Here is a 24,449-nt window from a genome sequence, read left to right as displayed (position 1 = left end):
GTGGTGGGGGTGCAGGCTGTTGTTGACTGAGTGTGTTAGCTGCGCTGTTGGCCTGCATCGACAACTTGATTGCTGGTTTCGCTGTTCACTCTGTTGATGTTGTTTTGGTTCAGGCCCATTTCTGCTTACTTCGGCTGTGGTCACCACTTTAGGAGATAGATACTTGGGTCAAGGAGGTCGTATCTCCTAAGAAGAGATCTTGATTATGTTGAGTGTCGAGGGTTTATTTATAATAACTAGTTTCGCTAGAGGCAACACTGTTGGCCACTGCTAGTGCGACAGTAGGTAATCTACAGACTAACGACAGTAACGATGTTTGCCGAAGGAGTGCGTGTGGTAGAATGCTCTAGGTAGCAGTATCCTTTACTATTTTATGCGAACATGTGCATCCCCACTATGTCCTGCTAACGGTACGCTGTACGGTACCAAGAGCTTCCCACGCAACTAAACTACGCTAAATTACACAATAATAAAATACAATGATTCTGCCGATAGGTCCGGTAAAACGCAAGGATAATAGACCCTAATAACCTAATACCTACAATAAGGTTACAGGAACTTAACGAATACAAAGGCCGCGCGTGGCGGTCGGAGCTTAGGTATGCATTGCGATAATAACAAAGTGCACTTTTATGGCCAGACATTATTTGTCGTTACGGGACCGGCCTACAAGACATAACTGTTATTTTCAGCTTTACTAATAAAAATTAATCTAACATGTTTATTTTACTTATTAATACTATTCTATACATATATATTCTAATGCTACATATGTAGTGGACGGACACGTCGGCTACAGTCTCTTTGATTATCTAATGTTGTGTTTGAAATTCAGCACGCTCCTTCGATGGCTTTGATGTGTGTGTGGCCAGGTGGCCACAAAATTGTGAACTTTCAGTGGCTTTGATTCGCCTTTTAATATATAGCACTTCGAATCCAAGAAAGCATTTTCTACTGGACTTAAAGTGCCTCTCTTGAATTGCGAGTCAAAGCCATAAGTTGGATCATTGGGCCACAAAACAATATTGGCCGCTATTCTGTAGAATTATTTTTCTACGTCTGGCAAATGGTAGGGGTTGAGCTCGCCCTCTGGTTCATCGTAAGAGATCACATGGTTTTTAATATCATTATTATAGGGGCGAATAGAAGGCGTTAGCTCTTGAAACACCTTAACTAAGCCCGACGTTATTTTACTCAGTTGTTACCCCTGGCAACAACTTGGTGATAAGTGGTAAATAGTGAGAATAACCCGACAGACTTTACTAGTACTAACGCTACTCGCGATTGATTTTTTTAAGCGTCACACTTTCCTAACCGCCGGCATACCTTCGAAATTGCCTAATCACTTTTTGTTAAATTATTTCACATATCGACGACGACGACGGCCTTATTTTAGTTGTTTCGTCGACTGTCAACTCTTTTGGAGAGAGATCGTCGTAATGCACTTCCTCGTACGCAACGACACCGGTTAATGTGATATCTGTGTGTGAGGATATCTCGTTCCCAAGAGGTAATTGTTTTGGCAGTTCACGTACTTAACTTAAAGTGTGTAATCTACCACATTTTTACGCACAGGTACCTACATCTAAATTTTGTGAGCCTAAGTGACAATAACGTCTGTGCCATAAATTTGTATCTACTGTGTTTGTTAACTGGCATGAATTTACATTAAGTAATTTTACATTTAACTGTGTATAGTGTTCCCTCTTTATTTCCAATAATGATTAAATAATTATGTTTACTCGTACCTTTCCATTAGCAAATTCAATCCTCAACCCGATACTTTCCATTTAGACACTGATAATAAATTTTTCTATAAATCTGTCCACTGAGGTCTCAATGCAGACATTAATAAGGGTATGGTTCATCGTGGAAATGGCACCGCTGAAGCGGTTTTGGTATTGTATTAGGTTCCCAATAGTGACGCCCTGGGAGGCGAAAGTTGATAGGCTGTAAGACGCTCAGTGAATTGCTTCAGCTATTACCATAAAATCTTCCTTCGCATGAAGCATTCATAATGCTTATGTTAAGATACTACACGATTAAAATCCTTTAGTACCGTTTGGTAACTAAAAATTGGTAACCAGCTTCGAAACGGGAAAAATAGATCCCGGGTTGTAAATGGTAAAACTGGGACTTTTGAAGTTAACCTTTTTGACCAGAAAACCAAAATTCAGAGGAATGATGTTGAATTCGAATCCTCTTGGTATCCATAAATTGTATAAATTTGCTGAAAGGGACGTGGTCATGATTTTAAAGTTCCATCGGCTAAATGTTCAATTTCATTTAATTATGTTCGAAGCCCCAATACCTTTAACCTTTAGGCAATTAAGATGAATGTTACTAACACTCCTATGGACTTTGTTGGCCTGCAATAAACGATTGTTTTTTAATACGTATCCGGCTACAAGTAATTTTGGATTCCCATTTTGTAGCCAGTTACCAAACGGTACCACTCTGGGTAAATTCGTAACTGGTTTCTGTTCTGTAGCTAGTTACCAAACGGTAACACGCTGGCCCAATACGTAACCGTTACAAACCCGGAATCTTGATTCCCTTTCTGTAGCTGGTTACGAAATTTTGGTTACCAAGGTGTAAAACCTAAGTAGGTATAAAAAAAAAATAACTGTTTAAATTTTTATTTCTCTTATTGGCATGGATCGTGATTTTCTGGGATCAATTATTTCCAAAAGGACGCAATCGTGGTAAATACGGGATAATTTTGGTAGCATTTTCTTATCCCAGAAATCATTATCTTTTGGTACTCTGACAAATTTCATTGTAAATTCAGGACCAGTCCATATTGCAAATATACAAACACGTTTGTTTGCGATATGAAGCTGACCCTGAATTTGATAGTACCATACCAATGATGATTGATATCCATGACATAACTCCCGACATTGTTTCGTTTGAAACATTTGATGTTTTTTGTCGTAATCGCTTCGTCTAGGTCGACACCAAATGCGGAAAATGGGCATTTAATTTCTACTAGCCCCTCTTGGCAGATGCCGTCTGGAGAAGCCCCCAAAAAACAGCATTGTTCGTGAATAAACAACCCACATTTTTGTATATTGATATTCTCTGGTGTACCTAGTTGTTCCAGAGCCTTGGCTTCATTTTCTTTCCCATGTCTTATAGATGGAACATGGCTTAAATCATAGTTGTATAGAATAGATTTCACCAAGGGTACTGAATTCAAATTAGCACGCCTCTTACAGATTTCACCAAACAGTGATGCTGCTAAGGGGCCCAATGATGGACTCTCCTCCGGACGGTATCGGCCTATCAGTTGTTCGGAACTGTCAAAATTTTGTTCTAACTGACAGGCCGATAACGTCCAGCGGACTGTTATTCTAATCAGGGGGCCCATTTAGGGTACGTCCACACGACGACTATTCGATTCGATATTTTCTCGCATACGGGTTTATCGTATACGGGACGTCTGTTCACACGGCGCAAGATCCATTCGGTTTTTTTCGTATACGGTATTCCCGTATACGTGACAGCCGCTCACACGGCGTCTATTACTTCTTTGTTTTGTGAATTACCCCGTGAACTTATTCCGGTGTTTATTGATTTGTATAAAAGAATCATCGCTTTTTTTCGTTAAATGATCATCTTATCTCATAAAAATCATGAGATAAATAATCATGCCCATCGTCTCCAGATCGTGGCACTTAGCCACGTCAATTAAGCCGAATTTGGGCAATCTGCGGAAATAATTCGTGTAGTTTTGAAAATTGGTACAGGCATACGTTGTGGTGTCCAGATAAACATACTAAAAGTCCTCGGGGGTAGGGGGTGTGCTGAGGGTGTAGGGGGGGGGGGGGGGGGGTTGAAGGTACCCTTTTTCATATTTTTGCTCATATCTCGAATATCTGTACGAATAGCATTATAATTACTTCGGACGAAAGTTTTATCATTAAATTTCCTACAAATTTGGTTATGTTTATTTTTACAATACTTTAGGAGGTACAGGCTGTTAAAGTTAAATAAGAGATAAAAAATAGACGGTTTAAGAAAACGTCCTTTTTTCGTAATTGTTCATCATAAATAAAAATTTTAGTTTAGAATAAGCAAGCTAAGTGACCTGCTGATAAAATATAAAAAAAACGGCCAAGAGCATGTCGGGCTATGCTCAGTGTAGGGTTCCGTAGTTACCCGTCCGTTAAAATAGACTATTTGCAAAAACTGCTAGACCGATTAGGTTCGCTATATTTTTCCTTGAAAGTCTTTACTAAGCTTTACTTTCACGATTTTCTTCATATTTTTTGGAGCCATGGTTCAAATGTTAGGGGAACTAAAGTGGAAAACACAACTTTTTTTCTTTCAGATCGATTATTTCCGAAAATATTAAGTTGATCAAAACATGGTCCTTAAAGACCCCTATTTATTTTAAAAGACCTATCCAACGACACCCCACACTATAGGGTTGACCCGAAAAAAAATTTCATCCCCACTTTAATGTAGGGGAGCCACCCTAAAAAAATATTTTTTGTAGTTTATATTTTACGACTTTGTCAGCGTAACTGATTTATATATTCGTGTCAAATTTAATCATAAAAAGTAGAAAAAATATTTTTTTATGGTGGCTGTCCTACATTAAAGGGGGGATGAAATTTGTTTTCGCTTCCACCCTATAGTATGGGGTGTAGTTGGATAGGTCTTTTAAAATGAATAAGGGTCTTCAAGAACCATTGTATTATCAACTTAATATTTTCGGAAATAATCGATCTGAAAGAAAAAAAGTTGTGTTTTACCCTTTAGTTCCCCTAACTTTTGAACCATAGGTCCAAAAAATATGGAAAAAATCGTGAAAACATAGCTTGTAACAATACTAATTCTCACAACGCGCGGGCTCGAATACTTTCTCGCTCGCACAGTACTGCGTCACACCGGCCAGCCACCGAGGAGCACCGAGCGCGCACGACGATCGCCGACTGGACCGAATAAAAGCCGCAGTCCGCGCCGCATCAGATCACTTAGCTAGTGGCAGCCTTAGCGATAGGTACACCTTCTGTCCTTTGGCGAGTCACAATGAGTCGGGAGTTCGATAGCCACTTGCAGTCTTCTCCTAGACTTACCTAGGTCCCTTGGCGATAGGTCCATACTGTCCCTTGGTATTTTTTACATTGTGAGTTGTCACACTCAACAATGACAACTACCCGCTCTTTTAAAGAAGAAGTTACACCTACCCGACATTATTTTTCTAAAGTACCCTACGTATAAAAATGGGACTGTACGAAATAAATAAGGAGGCAAACGACGAATCATCTAAAGAAGGTAGTAATAATACAACTTGAAGACAAAGTAGCAACAGAAGAATCCACAGTCACACCAATACAGTTGACGTATGCTATCAGACCAGCTTCACTCCAGGGGGAGGGTTCTGTTGAACACCCTCTCAGGCAGTATTTGTAAGATAGTGCCAACTTGGCGAAACTGAAGGAGACATCGTTCTACACAAGTCCTGTCTTGGTACTCTCTCTTCAGACATACGTGTGCCAGAGGGAGAGAATATAACAATCCAGATCCTGGTACTCTCACGGGACGTCATCGAGCACCAGAGGGAGAGAATGTAACAATGCTGATCCTGGTACTCTCACGGGACATCATCGAGCACCTGAGGGAGTGAATGTAACAATACTGATCCTGGTACTCTCACGGGACGTCATCGAGCATCAGAGGGAGAGAATGTAACAATACTGATCCTGGTACTCTCACGGGACGTTGCCGAGTACCAGAGGGGGAGAATGTAACAATACTAATTCTCACAACGCGCGGGCTCGAATACTTTCTCGCTCGCACAGTACTGCGTCACACCGGCCAGCCACCGAGGAGCACCGCAGCGCGCACGACGATCGCCGACCGGACCGAATAAAAGCCGCAGTCCGCGCCGCATCAGATCACTTAGCTAGCGACTGCCTTAGCGATAGGTACACCTCTGTCCTTTGGCTAGTCTCAATGGGTCGGGAGTTCGATAGCCACTTGCAGTCTTCTCCCTGACCTCCTTAGGTTTAGCTAGTGCCTTGGCGATAGGTAGGTATGTATAAGTTTTCATAGTCAATAAAAGTATCGTTGACATTGGCGTTTGAGTGAAACTCCCACCTACCCTACAAGCTTATTAAAAAATTTCAAGGAAAAATATAGCAAACCTAATCGGTATACCTGTTTTTGAGTTTTGGCAAATAGTCTGTTTTGACAGACGGGTAACTACGGAACCCTACACTGAGCATGGCCCGACATGCGCATGGCAGTTTTTTTTTTATATTTCATCAGCAGGTCGCTTAGCTTGCTTACTCTAAATTAATTTTTTTATTTATGATGAACAATTACAAAAAAACGATGATATTTGGGTGCTATGAATGCCACTAGTCCGACATCGTGCGCTCGACGGACCCCGAGACCACCATATCGGATGGGCAGCGAGGATTGAGACCACTGGGAATCATTCAAGCTGACGTTGAGAATGATTTCCAGACCATTTCGCAAAGTTTGGTCAAAGTTGCGGATGTGCTCTGGGAAGAGCCAAGAGGGCGCTGTTCGGAGTGTATAAATCAGGCGGGCATGGAGAAGCAGTTACGTAATAAAACCAAGGCAACATGTGATGAGAGCTGTTGTAAATGATTGAGTGATGATGATAATGTATCCCCTTTTTCCGAATTGTAGAGGGCACCATATTTAATTGATACAATGGTAATTTATAATTTATATTTAAATACTAGTTCATTCATGTATTCAAGTTAAAATAGGTAAAGATAAATTTAAGAACTTTAATACCGATGCAATTGTGTATTTTCTGTCTCTAATGGAAATTTGATAACAATACCTAAACTATAGTGCGTCAAGCAAATCTTGTCAGTAGCAATGTAAAGCAAACTAAAGTAGGGCAACACTCAAAGAGCAGTATTGCGCTAAGAAAAGCAGCAATGTACGTCGAACCAAAACGAATATGATTTTTTTTCCGCTGAGCGCGCCCTAGGTACGTCGATTCAAATTGTCACTTGCGATTTATTGAAAATTTTAGAAATTGTTATTTAATATGGACGGACAATTTAAAAACGGAGTACTAGTAAAAGCCATGTTAGTCAACAAAATGATTAACAAATTTGAAGATATCAAATTACAATTAGAAGCGGACTATGCCATTAAACTAGAATGTATGAATAAAATCATTGCTTCCGCAGGTAGATGTCCTACTGGATTTTAATATTTTATTAGATTTCTCAGTTGGAATTCAATTGTAATCATAGCAAAATGGAAATTGTGGAATATTTGATTCTTACAATATAATATGTCACTTGGTAATGTAAATTAGTGTACTTTTCTGGATCAATATCACATTCCTACCTGTGTAATATTTTGATTGGTATATATTGTACAATATACATAATAAAAATAAAACAAATGATATTTGGGTGCTTTTTTAATTTAAATGTAAGAGAAGATAAGGGTCACTTTAACTTACCTACACTATAATTCAGGGCATTCATTGAAAAAATACAATGAAGTTACCAAGGTTACCTGGTCACTTCAACCAAGCATATAATACTCTGTAGTCATCTATTGCATCTTAAGCATAAAACAGATTTGTTACAAAATGTGTAATTTAAGTTTCCAAACATAAGGAGTTAACTCCTTTTATCTTCCCTATATAACTTTAATTACAATAAACATTTCTTGTGTAAACTAAATATTTTTAGTTTAGTTCTGTTTAACAGTAATTTGTCTAATTTAACCCTTGGTACCTATTTTATTTCATGGTGCTAAGAAAACTATTCAATTTATAATTTGCAGGGTTCTGTGGCAGGCATAAAATAGATTATTTATGTAGTTTGGCCCAGGACTGACTGTCTAAACATATCTACCTACTACAAACGCCTCATATTGGGCGAGATCCTGCAACAAACATATGTAAGAATCAGGTAATGTTGCGAAAGAACGGCGATATAATCAAGGTTCTTAATACTGTTTTAAAAGTTTACCTTTGTAAATATGTACTTAGTCGAATCAGTAGCTGAAAATATTAAGATATGTGAGCCTATGGACGGTTTCCAGGACACAATGTGTGGTCTTATTGGATAGATTTAGGCATACGTTTTAAGTTGATTTATGCCTTTTGACCCTAAAAAAAAAAAAATGCACATAATCTTAAAAGTTCCCAAGTTCTTCCAATGGTCTTCCAGTACATGTCATAACCTCGAATTTTAGTAATGTTTACTATCAACGAGCATGATTGTACATTGTATTGTAGGCTTAGCTTTGCTTAAGGTCATGCACAATCTTATTAAATATATTGGTATTTAATGGTCACAGCAGAAATATCTCTTCAAATAAAAACGATTCAGAATGTCAACAAACAAGATGGTGATCCACATGCCACAGATAAAACACAGATGACACGCGATTTTGGAATTATTCGAACACAGTGTTGCTAGCCCGCGATTTTTCAAATTTGCCGCCTTTTTCTACTGACAAGATTAGCTTGACGCAGTATAAGTACTTTTACATTTACTTGTATCTTAGGTATGCTCGTTTTGTAGGTCAGTGTACAAGTGGGGAAGTGCTTATCAAACAAGATGATTATTTATTTATAATAACAATAAACTATATGACCATGACTATCTTCTACTCTTTAGAACGTTAAGTGGTGCCATACTTAACAATTTGTTTGTACACATATAAATCTCTCCAACTTTTCTTAACTTCTATGTGACTATTTCTAGTAGTCTTTCTGTGTCCTCGTACGTCTTGCCAATGAGCAACGTTTTGTACCGCTTTCATGCAGACTTTACTGGGAATTGGGTAAATATTCAATAGCAGATTGAATTTATTGTAAAGGAAAGAGCCGAGGAAACAAAAAACTTACGTGTGTTTGCGGAGCGGAATGAATCTTTGGTGCAAACGATGTCAGCACGTCGCTTGCCAGATAAGATCTGGGGGTTATAGGGTAGGTTAATGTTTTTTCACTACTGTGTTCAAGGCGAATAACTGTCGAACGCTCAGAACTTTACACTCGGTCAACAATTGAGTCGTGGGATAACGTAATGGACGGAAAGTGCTAACTTTGAGAACTGCCCTCTGAGCTCTTTCTAAGTCGATTATCGTTGTCTTGTTGGCTCCTCCCCAGGACGTGATACAATATACTAACAGTGATTGACAAAGTGCATGACGTGATGACAATCAAACTGCATGACGTATTTATCTACTGGAAATTAACATTTGTTTAATTAAATTTACACATAATTTTTTTACAAAAATAAACACAATTCTGAAAATCGAAAGTTGTAGTTTTTCTTAACTAACACATTTTACACACAAGGTCACTTGCACGAGGAAATCTATGTTTGTAACACTTTTGTTTGTTTGTTTGTCACACAGCACACCGTAGTTGGCTGGACTGCTTGGGGTGGTAGGGTCTGAACCCGAACCACCGGAGTTGCCAAACTCGCTGCACCCACTTCCTTCCGTAACCAACGTCTTGCTTTCTTAACACAAAGTCGACGAATTGCAAATAGGAGACTTATGGCTATCAAGCCAGCGACCACTATTAATATAATTGATAGGGTGTTCAATCGCGTCTCTACCTGAGTAACGTTTGACACCACTTGGACCTGAGCGATAACTTCGTTATTAGCAGGTTTACTTTGAGCATAGCCCATCTTGAAGATAATGATTGTAATAAATGTCTATGAAGAAATGAAATCAAATTAATACTACGACTCTTTGTTCACGAACAAAACATAAAGTAAGATTTTATTTTAATTTGTCTATGGCCAAACTGACCTGGCAACACCTTTTTTTTCTTCAAGGTCCTTCGACTTTTTGGCGGGAAGTCGAAAAAAGCGGGCGATTTAATTTTCCCAGATTTTCACAAATTGATTTCTTTGTATATATTAGCTTAATTTAGGTGTAAATAATAAGTTTGTGTACATAGAACATTGTGTTAATAAAAATGGGTGAAAACACCGGCGGGGGCCAGCCCCCCGGTGATAAAGAACCGAAAGAACGAAAGAAACGAAAGTTGGCGACTCCGGACCTTAACACGAACTATAAAACCCTGGACTATGCCTGGAAACTGGTGCCCTGGAGTATGGGGCGGCCTCTGGTTTGGGACGCAACGTGTGTAGACACTTTTGCCGTGTCCCACTTACCGGGCACTAGCTCTGGTGCTGGTCATGCGGCCACGACGGCTGAGGATGGCAAACGGCGCAAGTACAGCATGCTCGGCAGTGGCTACATATTTGAGCCTTTTGGGGTGGAGACGTTAGGGTCGTGGGGGCCCAGCGCCCGGCGCTTATATAAGGATTTGGCCTCGCGTTTGGTCGACGCCTCGGGTGACCAAAGGGCTGGCCAGTATTTTGCCCAGAGAATTAGCATCGCTATTCAACGGGGAAATGCGGCCAGCTTGTTGGGTACACTGCCTGCTGGCGGTGAGTTGGAGGGTGTATTTTATTTGTAGGGTTTTTTTTTTTTTTTTTCTTCTTATTAATGTGTATTTTTAGAGTAGTTGAGTTGACGAAGCCTGTTGCGGATTTTATCGCTGTAGTTTTTTGTGACGATGCCTGTAGCTGATTGTAAATTTGTGTTTACCTGACGAAGCCTGCGTTGCGGATATAAAAGTTTGGTCTCTGAATAAACATTATATACTATAAAATGTTTGTTAAGCCTAATTACAAGCGACAATTCCCAGACAATCACAGTGCAGAGTGCGTCGTGTATGTAGAATCGCAGGAAAATGATAAGTTGGGCAATAGGAATCCCATTGCTCTGACTAAACTATTTACGGACAATGTTAAAGGAATAGTCGGCGTGCATCGAGTGAACGCGCATAAAGTAGGCGTCACTTTTAAAAAACCTGCACCGGCCAATAACTTTCTCAAAATGGACAATTTTTTGGGCAAACATAAGTTAAAAGCTTTTGTACCAGCACACCTTACAGAGACGACAGGCGTGTTACGCTACGTGCCTAAGGAGATGAGTAATGAGGAGATTTATAAAAACATTACCTGTGACACGGAGGTGATCTCGGTTAAGAGATTTATGAGAAAAGTGGACGGCAAATTGGTACCCATAGGTACGATTGCTGTTACTTTCGCGGCTACGACTTTACCCCAATATGCATACATGCAAATGTACAGATACCCCATACACATGTATATACCACCACTGCTGCAATGCTATAAATGCTTAAAATTCAACCACTCAGCAAGAGTTTGTCGAGGCGAACAAATGTGTTCAGCTTGTTCCGGACAGCATTCATATAAAGATTGTGAAGTAGAAGAAATCACTTGCATTAATTGCAAAGGCAATCACTTGGCGATCTCCAGAGATTGCCCTGTGAAACAAAGGAAAATGGAAGAAAAGAAAGCTAAGTATGAAAACCTCGGCCGAAGTTTTGCCACTGTGGTGAGTAGTACTGCACCATCAGCCCCTGTACCTACTACTAATCCAAAAGTATTTCCAACCATAACCAAACCAAATAATACTGTAGGCGTAAGCCAAACTTCCCTGAATATTGAGCAACTACTGAATGACGACACCATCATTAATGCATTAATCAAATCTTTGGTTATGCTTGGGAATGACAGAAGTGATACTCCAATGAATAATACAAGAATAAAAGAAATACTCAAAGCAAATTTATTAAATTAAATCATGGACACTTTTTTACATCTAGCACAGTTTAACATTCAAAGTTTGTTACATAAGAAAGCCCTATTAAATACATTTCTTGCAGAGCAACAGATAGACATTTGTTTATTAAATGAAACATGGCTCAAAAGTACAAGCACAATTCCTAACTTTGCCCCATACAACTTTATACATAAAATTTCAAAAAATGCCAAAAATGGAGTAGGTATACTTATTAAACAAAACTTACAATATAGTATCATAAACACAACTTTTTATGAATCCATTCAGAATATCTGTGTAGCTATAGAAACATCAGTCGGTAAATTATACATTCTTTGTGTTTATTGTCCACCCAATGGTAGCAGGTTTGATGTTCGTAAAATGAAAAAGGTGTTACTTGAAACCCCCAAGCCATGTCTAATCATGGGTGATTTTAACGCTCATCACATATTATTTGGCTGTCAATCAAATAACAGTAGAGGCAATAGTTTATACAATATTATTGATGAATTTGACTTGTGTATTTTAAATGATGGTAGTCCGACAACAGTGCAATATCCAAATAGGAATCCATCTGCAATTGATATAACTCTTGTCAGTCCCACGATAGCTCCTCTTTGTGAATGGCGAGTTCATGATGACCCAATGGGCAGTTACCACTATCCAACTCTGGTTGATGTAAATGTGAAGCCATCCATATATGAAGCCCGACCTGTGGAAGAAAAATATATTTATAGTAGAGCAGACTGGTCCAAATATTATAATTTATCAGAAACCTGTTTTTCTCATTTAGACATTGATGATAATACAGAACCTCTTAATTTGTATAATAATTTTGTAAATATTTTATATGACATTCGTTCAGAAACAGTTCCAAAACTAGAGTCTAAACAATCCATGAAAGTTGTTAGGAAACCTGTTCCCTGGTGGAACCAAACATGCCTTGAGGCTGTAAAAAAATCTAAAGATGCTTTAAGTCAGTATAGAACATCACCCAGCATTGCTAATTTTATTAACTACAAAAAGGTTGATGCTCAGAAAAAAAGAACATTAAAAGAGGAACGCGTGAGGTCTTGGCATGAGTTATGCAGTAGTTTTAATAGAATGACACCAGTTTCTAGAATATGGGGATACATGAAAAAGTTTAAAAGAATTGGCTCTTCTCACAATAGATATTTAAATGATGAATGGGTGCCAAGTTTTTTAGATAAATTATCAGACTCATCTCCATTAAATAAAAATAATTTAAATAACATCATTAATCAGTCAGATGAAACTCCAAGTAACACTTTTCTAAATAGACCATTTACACTTAATGAACTGTTTATATCACTCAAAAGTAGAAAAGACACAACACCAGGGTTAGACAATATACCATATATGTTAATTAAAAAGATGCATCCTAATGCTATAGAAATACTCTTGCATATTTATAATAAATTATGGGATTGTTTAGTCATTCCAGAATCATGGAAAACACAATGTGTCATTCCCATCTTAAAGCCAAATAAACCAGTTAATAGTCCTTCATCATACAGACCAATTTCATTGTCATCATGTTTAGGCAAACTTTTTGAAAATATGTTAAAGTTACGTTTAGATTACTACGCAGAAACTCAAGGAAAGCTACCAGATGTTCAGTTTGGATTCAGAAAAGGCAAAAGCTGCACTGAAAGTTTTGTTTCATTTATTAGTGACCTCAAAAAGGCTAAACTTAGTCATACAAATGTTATATGTGTTTTTCTAGATGTAAAAGGTGCCTTTGATAATGTTAATATTGAAAGTTTAATTTATGTATTACATCAATTAGATCTCCCTGCTAAAATTTTAAACTGGATTTTTGGTTTTTTACACAATAGGACAGTATATGTAAAATTCAACAATAAGCTGTATGGCCCCACAACAGCTAACAAAGGAACAATGCAAGGTGCAACCTTATCACCCTTATTATACAACCTGTACACATCTCAAATCTTTAGCTTTGTAAATACATCCAGAGTTAAAATATTGCAATTTGCTGATGACTTGCTTTTATACAGTGAAAATCAAAATCTAAATATGGCTGTTGAGAATATGAACACTGCTTTAACTTAATTACAAAGATACTACAGCAACATTTTGAAATTAGAAGTTAGTCCTGATAAAAGTAAAGTCTTAGTAATTAGTAGAGACCCATATGCACAGTCCATTGTAAATATTAGTTATAATAATAATGTAATTCCTATTGTCAATCATCACAAATTTCTAGGTGTTGTTATAGATGATAAACTGAAATTTGATAAACACATAGACTACATAAGTCAAAACGCTATGAAAAGCATAAATGTAATGAGAAGCTTAGCAGGAACATTCTGGGGTTCCGACCCAAAAACATTAAACATGCTTTACAAGAGTATAGTCAGAAGCCATTTTGACTATAGTTCCCTAGCGTACATGAATGCAAGTAGCACAATTTTAAGAAAGCTGGATGTGTTACAGAACATTGGTTTGAGAGTTATAAGTGGAGCCATGCGCACCACTCCCATTAATTCAATGGAAATTGAAAATTGTATACCTCCATTGTCCTTGCGTCGTTTACAGCTGGCTGAGAGATTTTGTTTAAAGGAGTTGTCTTGTGAGAATCATGTTGTCTTGGATAAAGTGCTACACCCTGTAGAAATTGCGCAGCCAGCTAACATCTCAGCGAATACTCTGATTACAGGTTCTTTGCCTGAAATATCCGTAATAATGATGAACACCAAAAATGTGACAAAAAATATGTACATCAATAACCAGTGGCCAATTTATAAGTACTCATATAATACTATACTAAGTTATTTTGATGTTAAATCTCACTTAGACTTGATTAAAAACAAATTCGACTTTCTTGAATTTTTAAATGATAAACATAACTTCTATATTATGTATACTGATGGCTCCAAAAATGAACATGTTAAAGCTGCATATTATGACCCACAAATGAAAGTAACAAAATGTATCAAAATCAATAGTAATTGTAGTATATTCACAGCTGAAGCTTGGGCAATACTAGAAGCTTTAACATATGTAAATAGTAATGTAAATAATGTAAATATTCTAATTGTAAGTGACTCTAAGAGTGTTTTAGCTGCCTTATGTAATAGTTCGTTAGAATATAAGCAAAATTATATAATATGTCAGATTAAGGATATGCTATGTAAGTTACAGAAAAATGTAGAATTTTTGTGGGTGCCCTCCCACAGTGGCATAACAGGAAACGAGGTGGTGGATCAGGCGACTCGTCGGGACCACGACCTGGACCTCACAGAATCTTTTCAAGTACCATTTACCGACTATTACCATTACTTCAAAATTATTACTAAGGGAATGTGGAAAGAATATTGGAGACATAACACAGAAGTACTGGATAAAGGAAGATGGTACGCAGATATACAAAAAGACTTACCAACAACACCGTGGTATTATCGCTTTAAATATACCAGCAGGAAATTCATAACGTGCATAAACCGTCTGTGATTTGGTCATTGTTTGGTCCCAGCACATCTCAAGAGGAAGAATATTATTACTGATGATAAGTGTACTTATTGTTTTAAAGAAAATGCGGACATAAAACACGTTATATTTGACTGTGTATCGTTTGCCATGCAAAGGCTGTTACTTGTCAGTGTCATTAGTGATGTTGCTGAAGATAACTCGTTAAGTGTTCCCCGCCTCGTTCAAGATTTATTATCTAACCCTGTTTATTTTATACCAGTATTCAATTTTATTTTAAATACTGTAAAAGAAATTTAAATGTATATATTTCATTGTCATAACAGATATAAATTACTTGTATATTAAGTTTTAAAAGAGTTAAGGTTAAATAAGTTGTGTTTGCTAATTGCTATAAAATTGTTATTCTTCTGTGTACTAGTTTATCTTATGTTGTTATGGCTATTATTGTGTATTTTTATGGTTTTTATGTAATGTTTATGAATACGACTGAAGGACTTGTATCCATGGTCATGAAATAAATTAAAAAAAAAAAAATTCAAGGTCCTTCTCAGACAATCATGGCCATCGCAAATAAATTGTGTTTCTATGATAATACATGTATCAAAAGTGAATTCCATGTTTTATTTCACAACATGGAACGTGGTCCTTCGTAAAAAACAATAAATCAGTGAAGTTTATCAACAATATTGAACAGTTCGCGTGTGCAAGTCAAGTACCGGGCGTGATCCTATTTGTCAGAAAATCTATAATTTTCGGCTCCGCCTGTGTTTCTTTCGGCCCGTGAAGCATTCCCCTTGTGAATAACAGTGATTTATCCATACGATACGGATACGGCTATATCCATACTTTGTGCATACGAAAATTCGAGACGATTTCCGGGAAGTCGGCGGCCATTCTCCGCGGCTCGTTCCCGCCTCTGTTCAAAATCGGCGATCTTGGCAGTGACGTTCAATGACAGCTCTTCGTGCTTCAAGTTGGCAGCAGTGAGAAAACGTCAAACTGGACGGATGACACAAATGTCAGAATGATGTACGAATGACATCGTCGAAGAGGCTGTTTATAGAATTTAGATTGTTTGTTATTTCAAAATGACTCCAGAGGATAAAGCTACAATAGAGGAACCATTAAAACGACTGAAGGCTAAGCGGAGGGCGCTTAAGGATGCCATCACAAGAGCGGAAACATTTGCTAGTGACTGCAACACCGCCACTGGAGGCGAGTTACAAGCTAGAAAAGAAAGTATTGTAAGTACATGTAAAACTTACGAATCAGTGAATATAGACATATTAGTTATTGATGAAAGTGATGGTGAAGACGTCTCGGTCATGATGGGGAACAGATACTTTAAAATAATAGGGCTTTTAGACAGGGCCGTGAAAGCTTTGAAATCTCCAGAAAGTGAGCAGTCACAAAATCCACAGACTTCTCATAGCTCTAAGATTCCGAATATAGATATCCCTTACTTCAGTGGAAAGGATTTCACAAAATTCAAACCTTTCATGGACCTCTTTTGTGCGGTATTTGATAAGAACCCAACACTTTCTGATGTTCAAAAGTTATTATATCTAAGAAAGTATCTGACTGATGATGCCTTAGGCATTATAGTAAACAGGGTTGGGCAAAATACTGGCTCAATGTATTTCAAATACCAAATACTAAATACATTCAAAAATGTATTTCAAATACAAAATACTAAATACATTCTAAACTGTATTTCAAATAAAAAATACAAAATACAGAGTTTAAAATAATGTATTTCAAATACAAAATACAAAATACACTTAACGACTTCTTAGAAACTTATCTGACAACACTTTTTATAGGTTTTTATGAGTTAAAAACGGAATTCCCCTTCATATAAACTAAATTCTTAAAAGTGTTGTCGGATAAGTTCCGTCTAGTTGGCGAATGAATAAATCCAGCCAAAGAAAACAGTCTTTCAACTGGACCGGAAGAGCATAAGCTCGTATTAAATTTGATGAACATTTTTCTAACGTTTGGGTACCGTTGAAGGACACTAAGGTCTTTCCCCTTATCATTAAAAAAACTCACTAGTTCTAACTCCATAGACGTGGCCGGCCTATCACGTGTATAGTCAGCGAAGACAATGAAATCATCGTCTTCATTCTTGCTCGAACTACTACTACTTCTAGGAAGTTCTGAAGCAGATTCTAACGTCGTGATCGCAAGGTTTTGTAACCTTTGCTTGTCTTCAATTGGACAGGATTCTGGCAGCCATCGCATTTTGTACGCTGGGTGGAAGCATGCTGCCAGAATCGCTTCATTGGCCTCAGGTGTCAGTTGGAGAAATTTCTCAAATCTGTTTCCTAAACTTTCTAGTAGTTTTGGTAAAACTCTAGGGAAGTGGCGCAGATTGCTGTCTCGTTGTCTTTCCAGTTTGGTTTTAACACTCATCAATGTGGGTAAAAGTTTACCATAATAGCAATTATCTCCTTGAAGATAGTCAAGAGCTGATGCGATCGGTTTTAAAACCTCCAAAAACTCTTCTAAGTATTCGAATTCTACTGCAGAGAATGTGTTTGGTTTGCCTAACTTTTCAAATAAACCATTCAATGTGGTTTTGCTTTTCATGAGATGGAGAATGGCGTCGTACAGGGAATTCCACCTTGTTGGGCATGGGTATAATAGCTGATGCCCAAGACGATCTTTAATTATTTCTGCAGACTTTGGTCTCCTTGACATGTTCCAGAGCAGGGTGCATTTGGCAATAGCAGAATAATGGATTCTGCTAATAAGAGAATCTCCTCTTATGAAATTATTCAAGTCTGTTGTGGCCAACAGGCTTAGGGTGTGACTGGCACATCTCAGATGTCGTGGTAAATACAAGCCCCTTGTTTCAAGTTCTTCGGAATTATTAACTAAAAGCACCTCTTCATATAAAATGTCACTTGTGCTCAAATTATCCAATTCCATCGTATCTAAACATATGAAAAAAAAAATATTAGTACTGGTATACACATAAATTGTATAAGTAGTAGAAAGTCAGTCAGTCTATAATATATGTCACACAGTGGGCATGTTAATTTAAGATCTTTTTTAAGTTTTCTGTTTTATATGTTATAATAATTCTAGTACACATTCATAAATTATTTATTTATTTAAACTTTATTGCACAAAATACACAAGTGTATGTACAAATGGCGGACTTAATGCTAAATGGCATTCTCTACCAGTCAACCATTGGGCCAAACAGAGACACATTATTCAAAATTAATTAAATATTCTGAATTATCTTACATGTAATTTATGTAATGCAATTTTTTTTGTTTAGACATATAATTGAAATATCACCTTGAAGACCTGAGAAATCTGGTACATAATCAGCAATACCAAATTCTCTGAACGCCTTAACGAAATTAGACCCATTGTCTGTAGTGGTCGAAATCAACTGTTCATGTTTTAGTCCATACTCAGACTGGACACCAAATAGCATTTCAGCTATTTTGTCATATGTATGCGAACCTTTGAAACGATTGAATGATAAGACACAGCTCATCCGTTCAAGTGTAGTGTCATTGATCTGAAACAAAACATTTTCATCTAATATTTACCCGTTTTAGTATTTTTCAGATTTAAAACTATTAATATATAAAGGCTTAATACCATGTTACTACATTTTTACTACATTTTGATGTAAATTAATTAAAACATACTAGACTTAAACACATTTAGAAAGAGACTTATACGCGAACACTAACATTTGAAGGGTATACAGAAAATCAAGTAATATTTTTTATATTAGATTTTCAGCTCAAAATTTCATAGCTCTTAACGAACTATTGCTTACACCTTCTGCTACAATCATTGTAAACAACAGATAAATCAGATAATAAATGTAATGGTTGTATATTATGAAAACGTTTTAATTAAAAATGTCTTCATATGGATAGAGTCAGGGACACTTTATATACTGATTTGTTAAAAGTATAAAACAAAAAAAATACTGGACAATACATACCCAATGTGCTGTTACACCAAGAAAGCTTCTAGTTTTTGTAGACCATATGTCTGCTGTTGTGGACACATAGTCCAATTTACTGAAAATACTTATAAGTTTATCAGTAACAGCTTTTTGGGCAGTTTCAATTTTTCTGCCTAACGTTCTTCTGGACATAATGTGAAGCTTTTCAGATATGTCAGTAAACATCTTGACGAAGTTAGGATCATCTACTGTACTTAGTGGTTTCATACTGTTGATTACATAGTTAACTATGTTATTATCTAAGTTTTGTTGCACTGAATTTTCTTTTTGAGATTTAAAACCTAAAATGTCTAATTTCGTTTGTTTCAAATTTTTCTCATTGACAGTTTTTTGTGTTTTTTTTTGTCTTTTACCATCTTTGTCTTTCTCATATTGAGTTAGTACATCAGGATGTTTTCGCTACAAAAAAAACAAATAAAAAATTATACCTAAAAATAACAACATATAATGTGGTTGATAAAAATAATCTTTATTTTCAAATATAATGTTATGTCAAGGCGTAGTAGTTAGTAGTACAGACAATAATTACTCATAGTAAAGCTAAATAAACTTTATAGTTTTTAAGTTATTACTTATAACTTTTTATTATGCCTAAAAAACTATATGTGCTAACAAAGGTGCCAATATTTTAAGGGATGATTATTTACATTAAAATAAAAAAACCTAACATAGAAATTAAGAAACCTTTTTAGACCATTTTTTTAATTTTCATTTACTTACAGAACAAAAAAAATAATTATAATGCTGTCTAAAAATAATCACCATGTGCATTTAACTGACAAGATGTTGTAACACTATCTGTCTTGTCTTTTAATTGTCATTACTGTAAAAATATTGGTACCTAATTTGTTAGCACTTTATATAGACTATTCTTAGATTTCTTAGCATACAGCCAATTCAATTATTTTTTAAGCATGTGTATTGTATTGTACCATTTGTACCAAACCAAACCTCAAGCATTCCAGCATTTTCAGTGCCAATTGGCTGTATCAGACGGATGAGATAGAACATACAGATAGTCACACAACACAAGTGATCCCATTAGGATTCAATTTTATTACTTTTGAGATAAATATAAAACGATAAAAACACCCTACATTAGTTTTCACTAAAATACCTTCCATTGTATAAAGCTAACTCAGACAAAACCACAGTATTAAGTATAGTATAGAGTATAGCCTAAAATTCAAATTTAAATATTTATTCTGGACACTCTCAAGGGCGCTTTTACATGTGAATATAAATAAACAATACAGAGGCATGGTTAATAATGAGTGACATAAAAATGAACATTTAAAATAAATACCCATGCTGCATGCAACAGCCAATACCCGGGTAAACATTCAAACAGTTATTTGAAGCTAGCATTAGAGAGCGTGAGAACAAATTTAAAACATCAATTATTATTTAATTCTTTTCTATACTGACTTACCTTCAAATGAAGTTTGAAATTGCTGGTAGCCCTAAGACTACCTTTAATCACAGTCTGGCATTGTAAACAAGATGCTTCAACTTTTTCACTGGCGGTATTGAAGTCCGCCGTCACTTTGAAATATTTTTCGGATAAAATTAGTGGAAAACTTGTTAAACTTTCACTGCAACCATCGCGATTATCATTGTCAGTTTCACCACTCCTTCGTTCCCCGCTGGGGCCGCTAGATGTATATACCGCAGTCACCGCAGAAGAGGAAGGTGATGAATTTGACTCCATCGTATACGTAAACGCCGATCGCCATAAACTTATTTATCTGATATGAATCAAGTTTACTTTAAGGTGGCGACTGACTTGTAACATTTCGGTGTAATGTATCGTTCGCGGCGATCGTGTTACATTACAGTTACATTACAGCTACGCGGCGAACGCTCGCCCTGAGCGCTCTGTTCGTTTGTGCTCCATTCTGTTTCAAAATGTCGGATATGGAGGTCGCGTGTGCTTCACTTATTGTACTAAGTTATTGCTATCTAAAATACAAGAAGAAAAAAACGAAACGATATTGGATATCTAATATGTACCAAAGAAGGAACTATGATACGAATATAATGAATATTCTTCGAAACCAAGAGTTTACTGGACAATACAGAAACTTTATTAGAATGTCGTCTACCGATTTCGACCGACTCATTAATTTAATTGGACCGTTAGTGGGCAAGCAAGATACAAGATTGAGAAAAGCTATATCTGTTACAGATAGGCTAGCAGTTACACTACGTTTTTACGCTTCTGGAGATTCTTATACAAGCTTGCAATATCTTTTTAAAATTTCTAGACAGAGAATAGGCTTCATAGTAAAGGAAGTCAGTGAAGCAATAGTGAAAGTATTGAAGAATTGTATAAAGGTAAGCAAACCAACATGTGCTTTAGTTATTTTTTATTTAAAAATGTAATTTGAAAATAGGAAACCAAGACTTACACATTCTATATATCTAATCAATCAAGTCGCCAAATTCTCGCAAGAACCTGGCAGTTTCTTCACTGTTCTCCGGTATTTGAGGTGAAGGTGAGGAATAATTGCGTTGGGATGAAGTGAGGGTGTGAGTATCTGGACGTTGTAATCCAGCAGTATCTTGACTGCACTCCGACATTTGAGGTGAAGGTGACGAATAATTGCGGGCTGAAGTGAGGGTGTGAGTATCTGGGCGTTGTAATCCAGCACTATCTTGACTGCAATCCGACATTTGAGGTGAAGGTGTGGAATAATTGTATTGCTGCGAAGTTGTTGTTCTTGTAGAATGAGTTTGAATTGGTCCAGGTGTAGAAAAATAGCCTTGACGAGTCGAATAACCGTAACCATAGTTGGGTTCATATTGTCCCCGATCAGCATTGAATAAAATATTTGAAATATGGTGTTGTACGTAGTTTCTGGTCTGGTTAGAGTACGATATCAATTTGTTTGCAATGAAAGCTCCGTAGCTGTCACACTCGTCCAAACTTTTCGAACTTTTCTCGCTTGACGTCTTTTTTAAAATGTCATATGTAGAAGCCATTATTTCCTCGGGATCCATGACTGCTTTTTTCTTTTTTTTAGCGACATGAATCGGTCGCTCGGTATGTGACCCGTTGTCCAAAACTGTATCCACGGTCGCACCACGTTGCTCGCTTTCTTCATCGGGGTTTAACTAAAAAATACATAAAAAAATATTATTATTGTTTGTTGCAGATGCCAACAACACCTGAGGAATGGCAAGGTTTAGTACAACAATATGACACATTATGGAATTTCCCCCATTGCCTGGGCTCTATGGATGGCAAACATGTAATAATACAATCACCGATGAATAGTGGAAGTGATTTTTATAATTATAAAAATTTCTTTAGTGTCGTATTATTTGCTGTAGTTGACGCTAAATACAACTTTGTATATGTAAATGCGGGATGTCAAGGAAGAATATCGGACGGCGGTGTATTTAACAACTCTGAACTTTGTCAAAGAATAAAAAATAAATCGTTAAATATTCCTGAACCCAACCCATTACCTTTGCGAACTCTAGACATCCCATACTATTTCATTAGTGACGAAGCTTTTGCCCTTTCAGAAAATGTAATGAAAGTTTACTCGGGATTCCATGCAAAAGGGTCTATAGAGAGAACATTTAATTACAGACTTAGCAGAGCGAGAAGAGTAGTGGAAAACGTATTTGGTATAGTTTCAGCAGTTTTTCGAGTGTTAAGAAAGCCTATGTTATTAGAACCAAACCACGCCTCTTCAGTAGTAATGGCAATAACGCATCTTCATAACTATCTCAGAAAAAGTGATGAATCCAGTGACATTTACACACCTTCAGGGACATTTGATCATGAAATAGAAGGAGTTGTTAGACCAGGAAATTGGAGAAACGACAGCGAACTTACAAGCCTTTTCGCTTTGGAGAGGCGACCGCGTAGAACAAGTACAACAGCGAAACAAATACGCCACGAAATTGCAGAATACTGTTCACGGGAGGGAGCTTTGAACTGGCAAGAAAGATATACTTAGAAAAACTTACCGTATCATTTGTATTTCGTGGTTTATTTCGGTCCAACACAAATAGTAATGGTTTAAATGCAAACCATGTACTAGTATAGATTTCGTCGGCACCTGAAAAATAAATAATATCATTAGGACACTTTAAAAATAAATACTATAAACAAGCGATTTGAGGCCTTTTTTTATTACCAGGGAGCGTACCTTTCATGCCGATGACATCAAATTGACGTCAGGTTGCATATAGGATGATACAATTTTTTCTGAAATTATCAATCATTCATCATGATACTTATGATGTATGTAACACATATGAATAAACGATTGATGATTAATGATTGATGACTACAATAAGACTAACTGGAATTATCCTACATATTTATATGCAACGTGACGTCAATTTGCTATCATCGGCACGAAAGGTACGCTCCCTGTTTATTACCTACCGCCCGTGGTTCGAATTTAAGTCTTGTCCTTTGCGGTAAGTGAGATTTGCCGCTACCCCGCGGCAAATCTCACTTACCGCCCTGGAGGGTGATTTTTGAGCAAGTGAGTGACTCGATATCACGTTTTTTTGTATGGAAAAAACGTGATATCGAATCACTCACTTGCTCAAAAATCGGGGCCCAGGCCCAGTGACGCGTAAAAAAACATTTTAAACTTACCTTTGCCCGTTCCAGTGCTGTTCTTTATTTTAGCCTTCTCTCTTCTTAGTGAGGCAAGTAAACTGGTAATTTTTTTCTTGGCCTCTTCAACCGTTATATTCATATCCTCGGATAATTCTACCCACGCATCGTTTTTTTTAAACTTATTGAAGTGATCTCCGTGCGTGGGGTCCCACAGTATTTCTTTATCTCTCTGTATTTGTCAATAAATAATAGAACTTTATCCCATTCCATATTTATTAAAATCCTGTTCCAAAAGCACAATCACGGAAGAAGTGCACTCGCGGCGACTTGCGAACCTGTGCTGACTTGTAATGTAACACTCAAAGGGATTCGCGTAAAAACCGACAGCTGAGTGGAGCACGCGGTGCTCGCGTCGAGCGGCTCGGCTCGCTGCACTGACTGTTGTAATGCTCGGGTTGTAACACGTTACATTACACCGAAATGTTACAAGTCAGTCGCCACCTTTACACTCGTAAGTCGTACCATACCGCGAAATGAAGAGAAGACATTTGACACTTGACGTTGACGTTTGACGTTGACACTTACTCAGTGTTGCTGTTGTCACGATTACAGTGTCCTAAAGGGGCTACCACACGATTGAAAATATTTCAATGATATGTATTTTGTGCAAATGAATTTTATAACCTCAAGTATTTCAAATGCAAAATACAAAATTCATGTAAATGTGGTATTTGAAATACC

General features: G+C 37.0%; 2 protein-coding genes and 2 long non-coding RNA genes across 4 annotated transcripts in view; 1 reads left to right on the top strand and 3 right to left on the bottom strand.

Moving 5' to 3' along the window:
* LOC134794744 (uncharacterized) overlaps positions 1 to 24,217 on the bottom strand; it is a 339,323-nt gene extending 315,106 nt beyond the window's left edge. Inside the window, exon 1 of the mRNA XM_063766527.1 lies at positions 24,068 to 24,217. The gene's annotated coding sequence lies outside the window, so the exon portion shown is untranslated. The remainder of the gene's footprint in view (positions 1 to 24,067) is intronic.
* On the bottom strand, positions 11,632 to 15,292 carry LOC134794736 (uncharacterized). The gene is made up of 3 exons (XR_010144715.1): positions 15,065 to 15,292; positions 14,195 to 14,350; positions 11,632 to 12,352 (listed from the first exon to the last, which is right to left on the bottom strand). It is a non-coding gene; the product is annotated as an uncharacterized LOC134794736 (long non-coding RNA).
* LOC134794748 (uncharacterized) lies at positions 20,891 to 23,032 on the top strand. Its single transcript, XR_010144716.1, has 3 exons — positions 20,891 to 21,454; positions 22,276 to 22,396; positions 22,719 to 23,032. It is a non-coding gene; the product is annotated as an uncharacterized LOC134794748 (long non-coding RNA).
* LOC134794746 (uncharacterized) lies at positions 21,472 to 23,958 on the bottom strand. Its single transcript, XM_063766529.1, has 3 exons — positions 23,745 to 23,958; positions 23,102 to 23,193; positions 21,472 to 22,234 (listed from the first exon to the last, which is right to left on the bottom strand). Exons 1-3 carry the CDS (start codon positions 23,845 to 23,847, stop codon positions 21,542 to 21,544), a joined length of 888 nt encoding a protein of 295 aa, XP_063622599.1. The 5' UTR covers positions 23,848 to 23,958; the 3' UTR covers positions 21,472 to 21,541.
* Positions 24,218 to 24,449: the final 232 nt, after the last annotated feature.

This window comes from Cydia splendana, chromosome 11 (genome assembly GCF_910591565.1).
Source record: "Cydia splendana chromosome 11, ilCydSple1.2, whole genome shotgun sequence".
NCBI lineage: Eukaryota > Metazoa > Arthropoda > Insecta > Lepidoptera > Tortricidae > Cydia > Cydia splendana.
Note: the sequence above shows the minus strand (reverse complement) of the source record. Positions and strands in the feature narration are given on the sequence as shown.

What these genes read in the sequence shown, in the direction of transcription:
- LOC134794746 (XM_063766529.1), bottom strand. Translation starts at nt 23,847, where the DNA reads ATGAATATAACGGTTGAAGAGGCCAAGAAAAAAATTACCAGTTTACTT. An exon ending in CAGCACTGGAACGGGCAAAG is followed by an intron (nt 23,194 to 23,744) that starts GTAAGTTTAAAA and finishes TTTATTTTTCAG; the next exon opens with GTGCCGACGAAATCTATACT. An exon ending in CACGAAATACAAATGATACG is followed by an intron (nt 22,235 to 23,101) that starts GTAAGTTTTTCT and finishes TGTATTTTTTAG; the next exon opens with TTAAACCCCGATGAAGAAAG.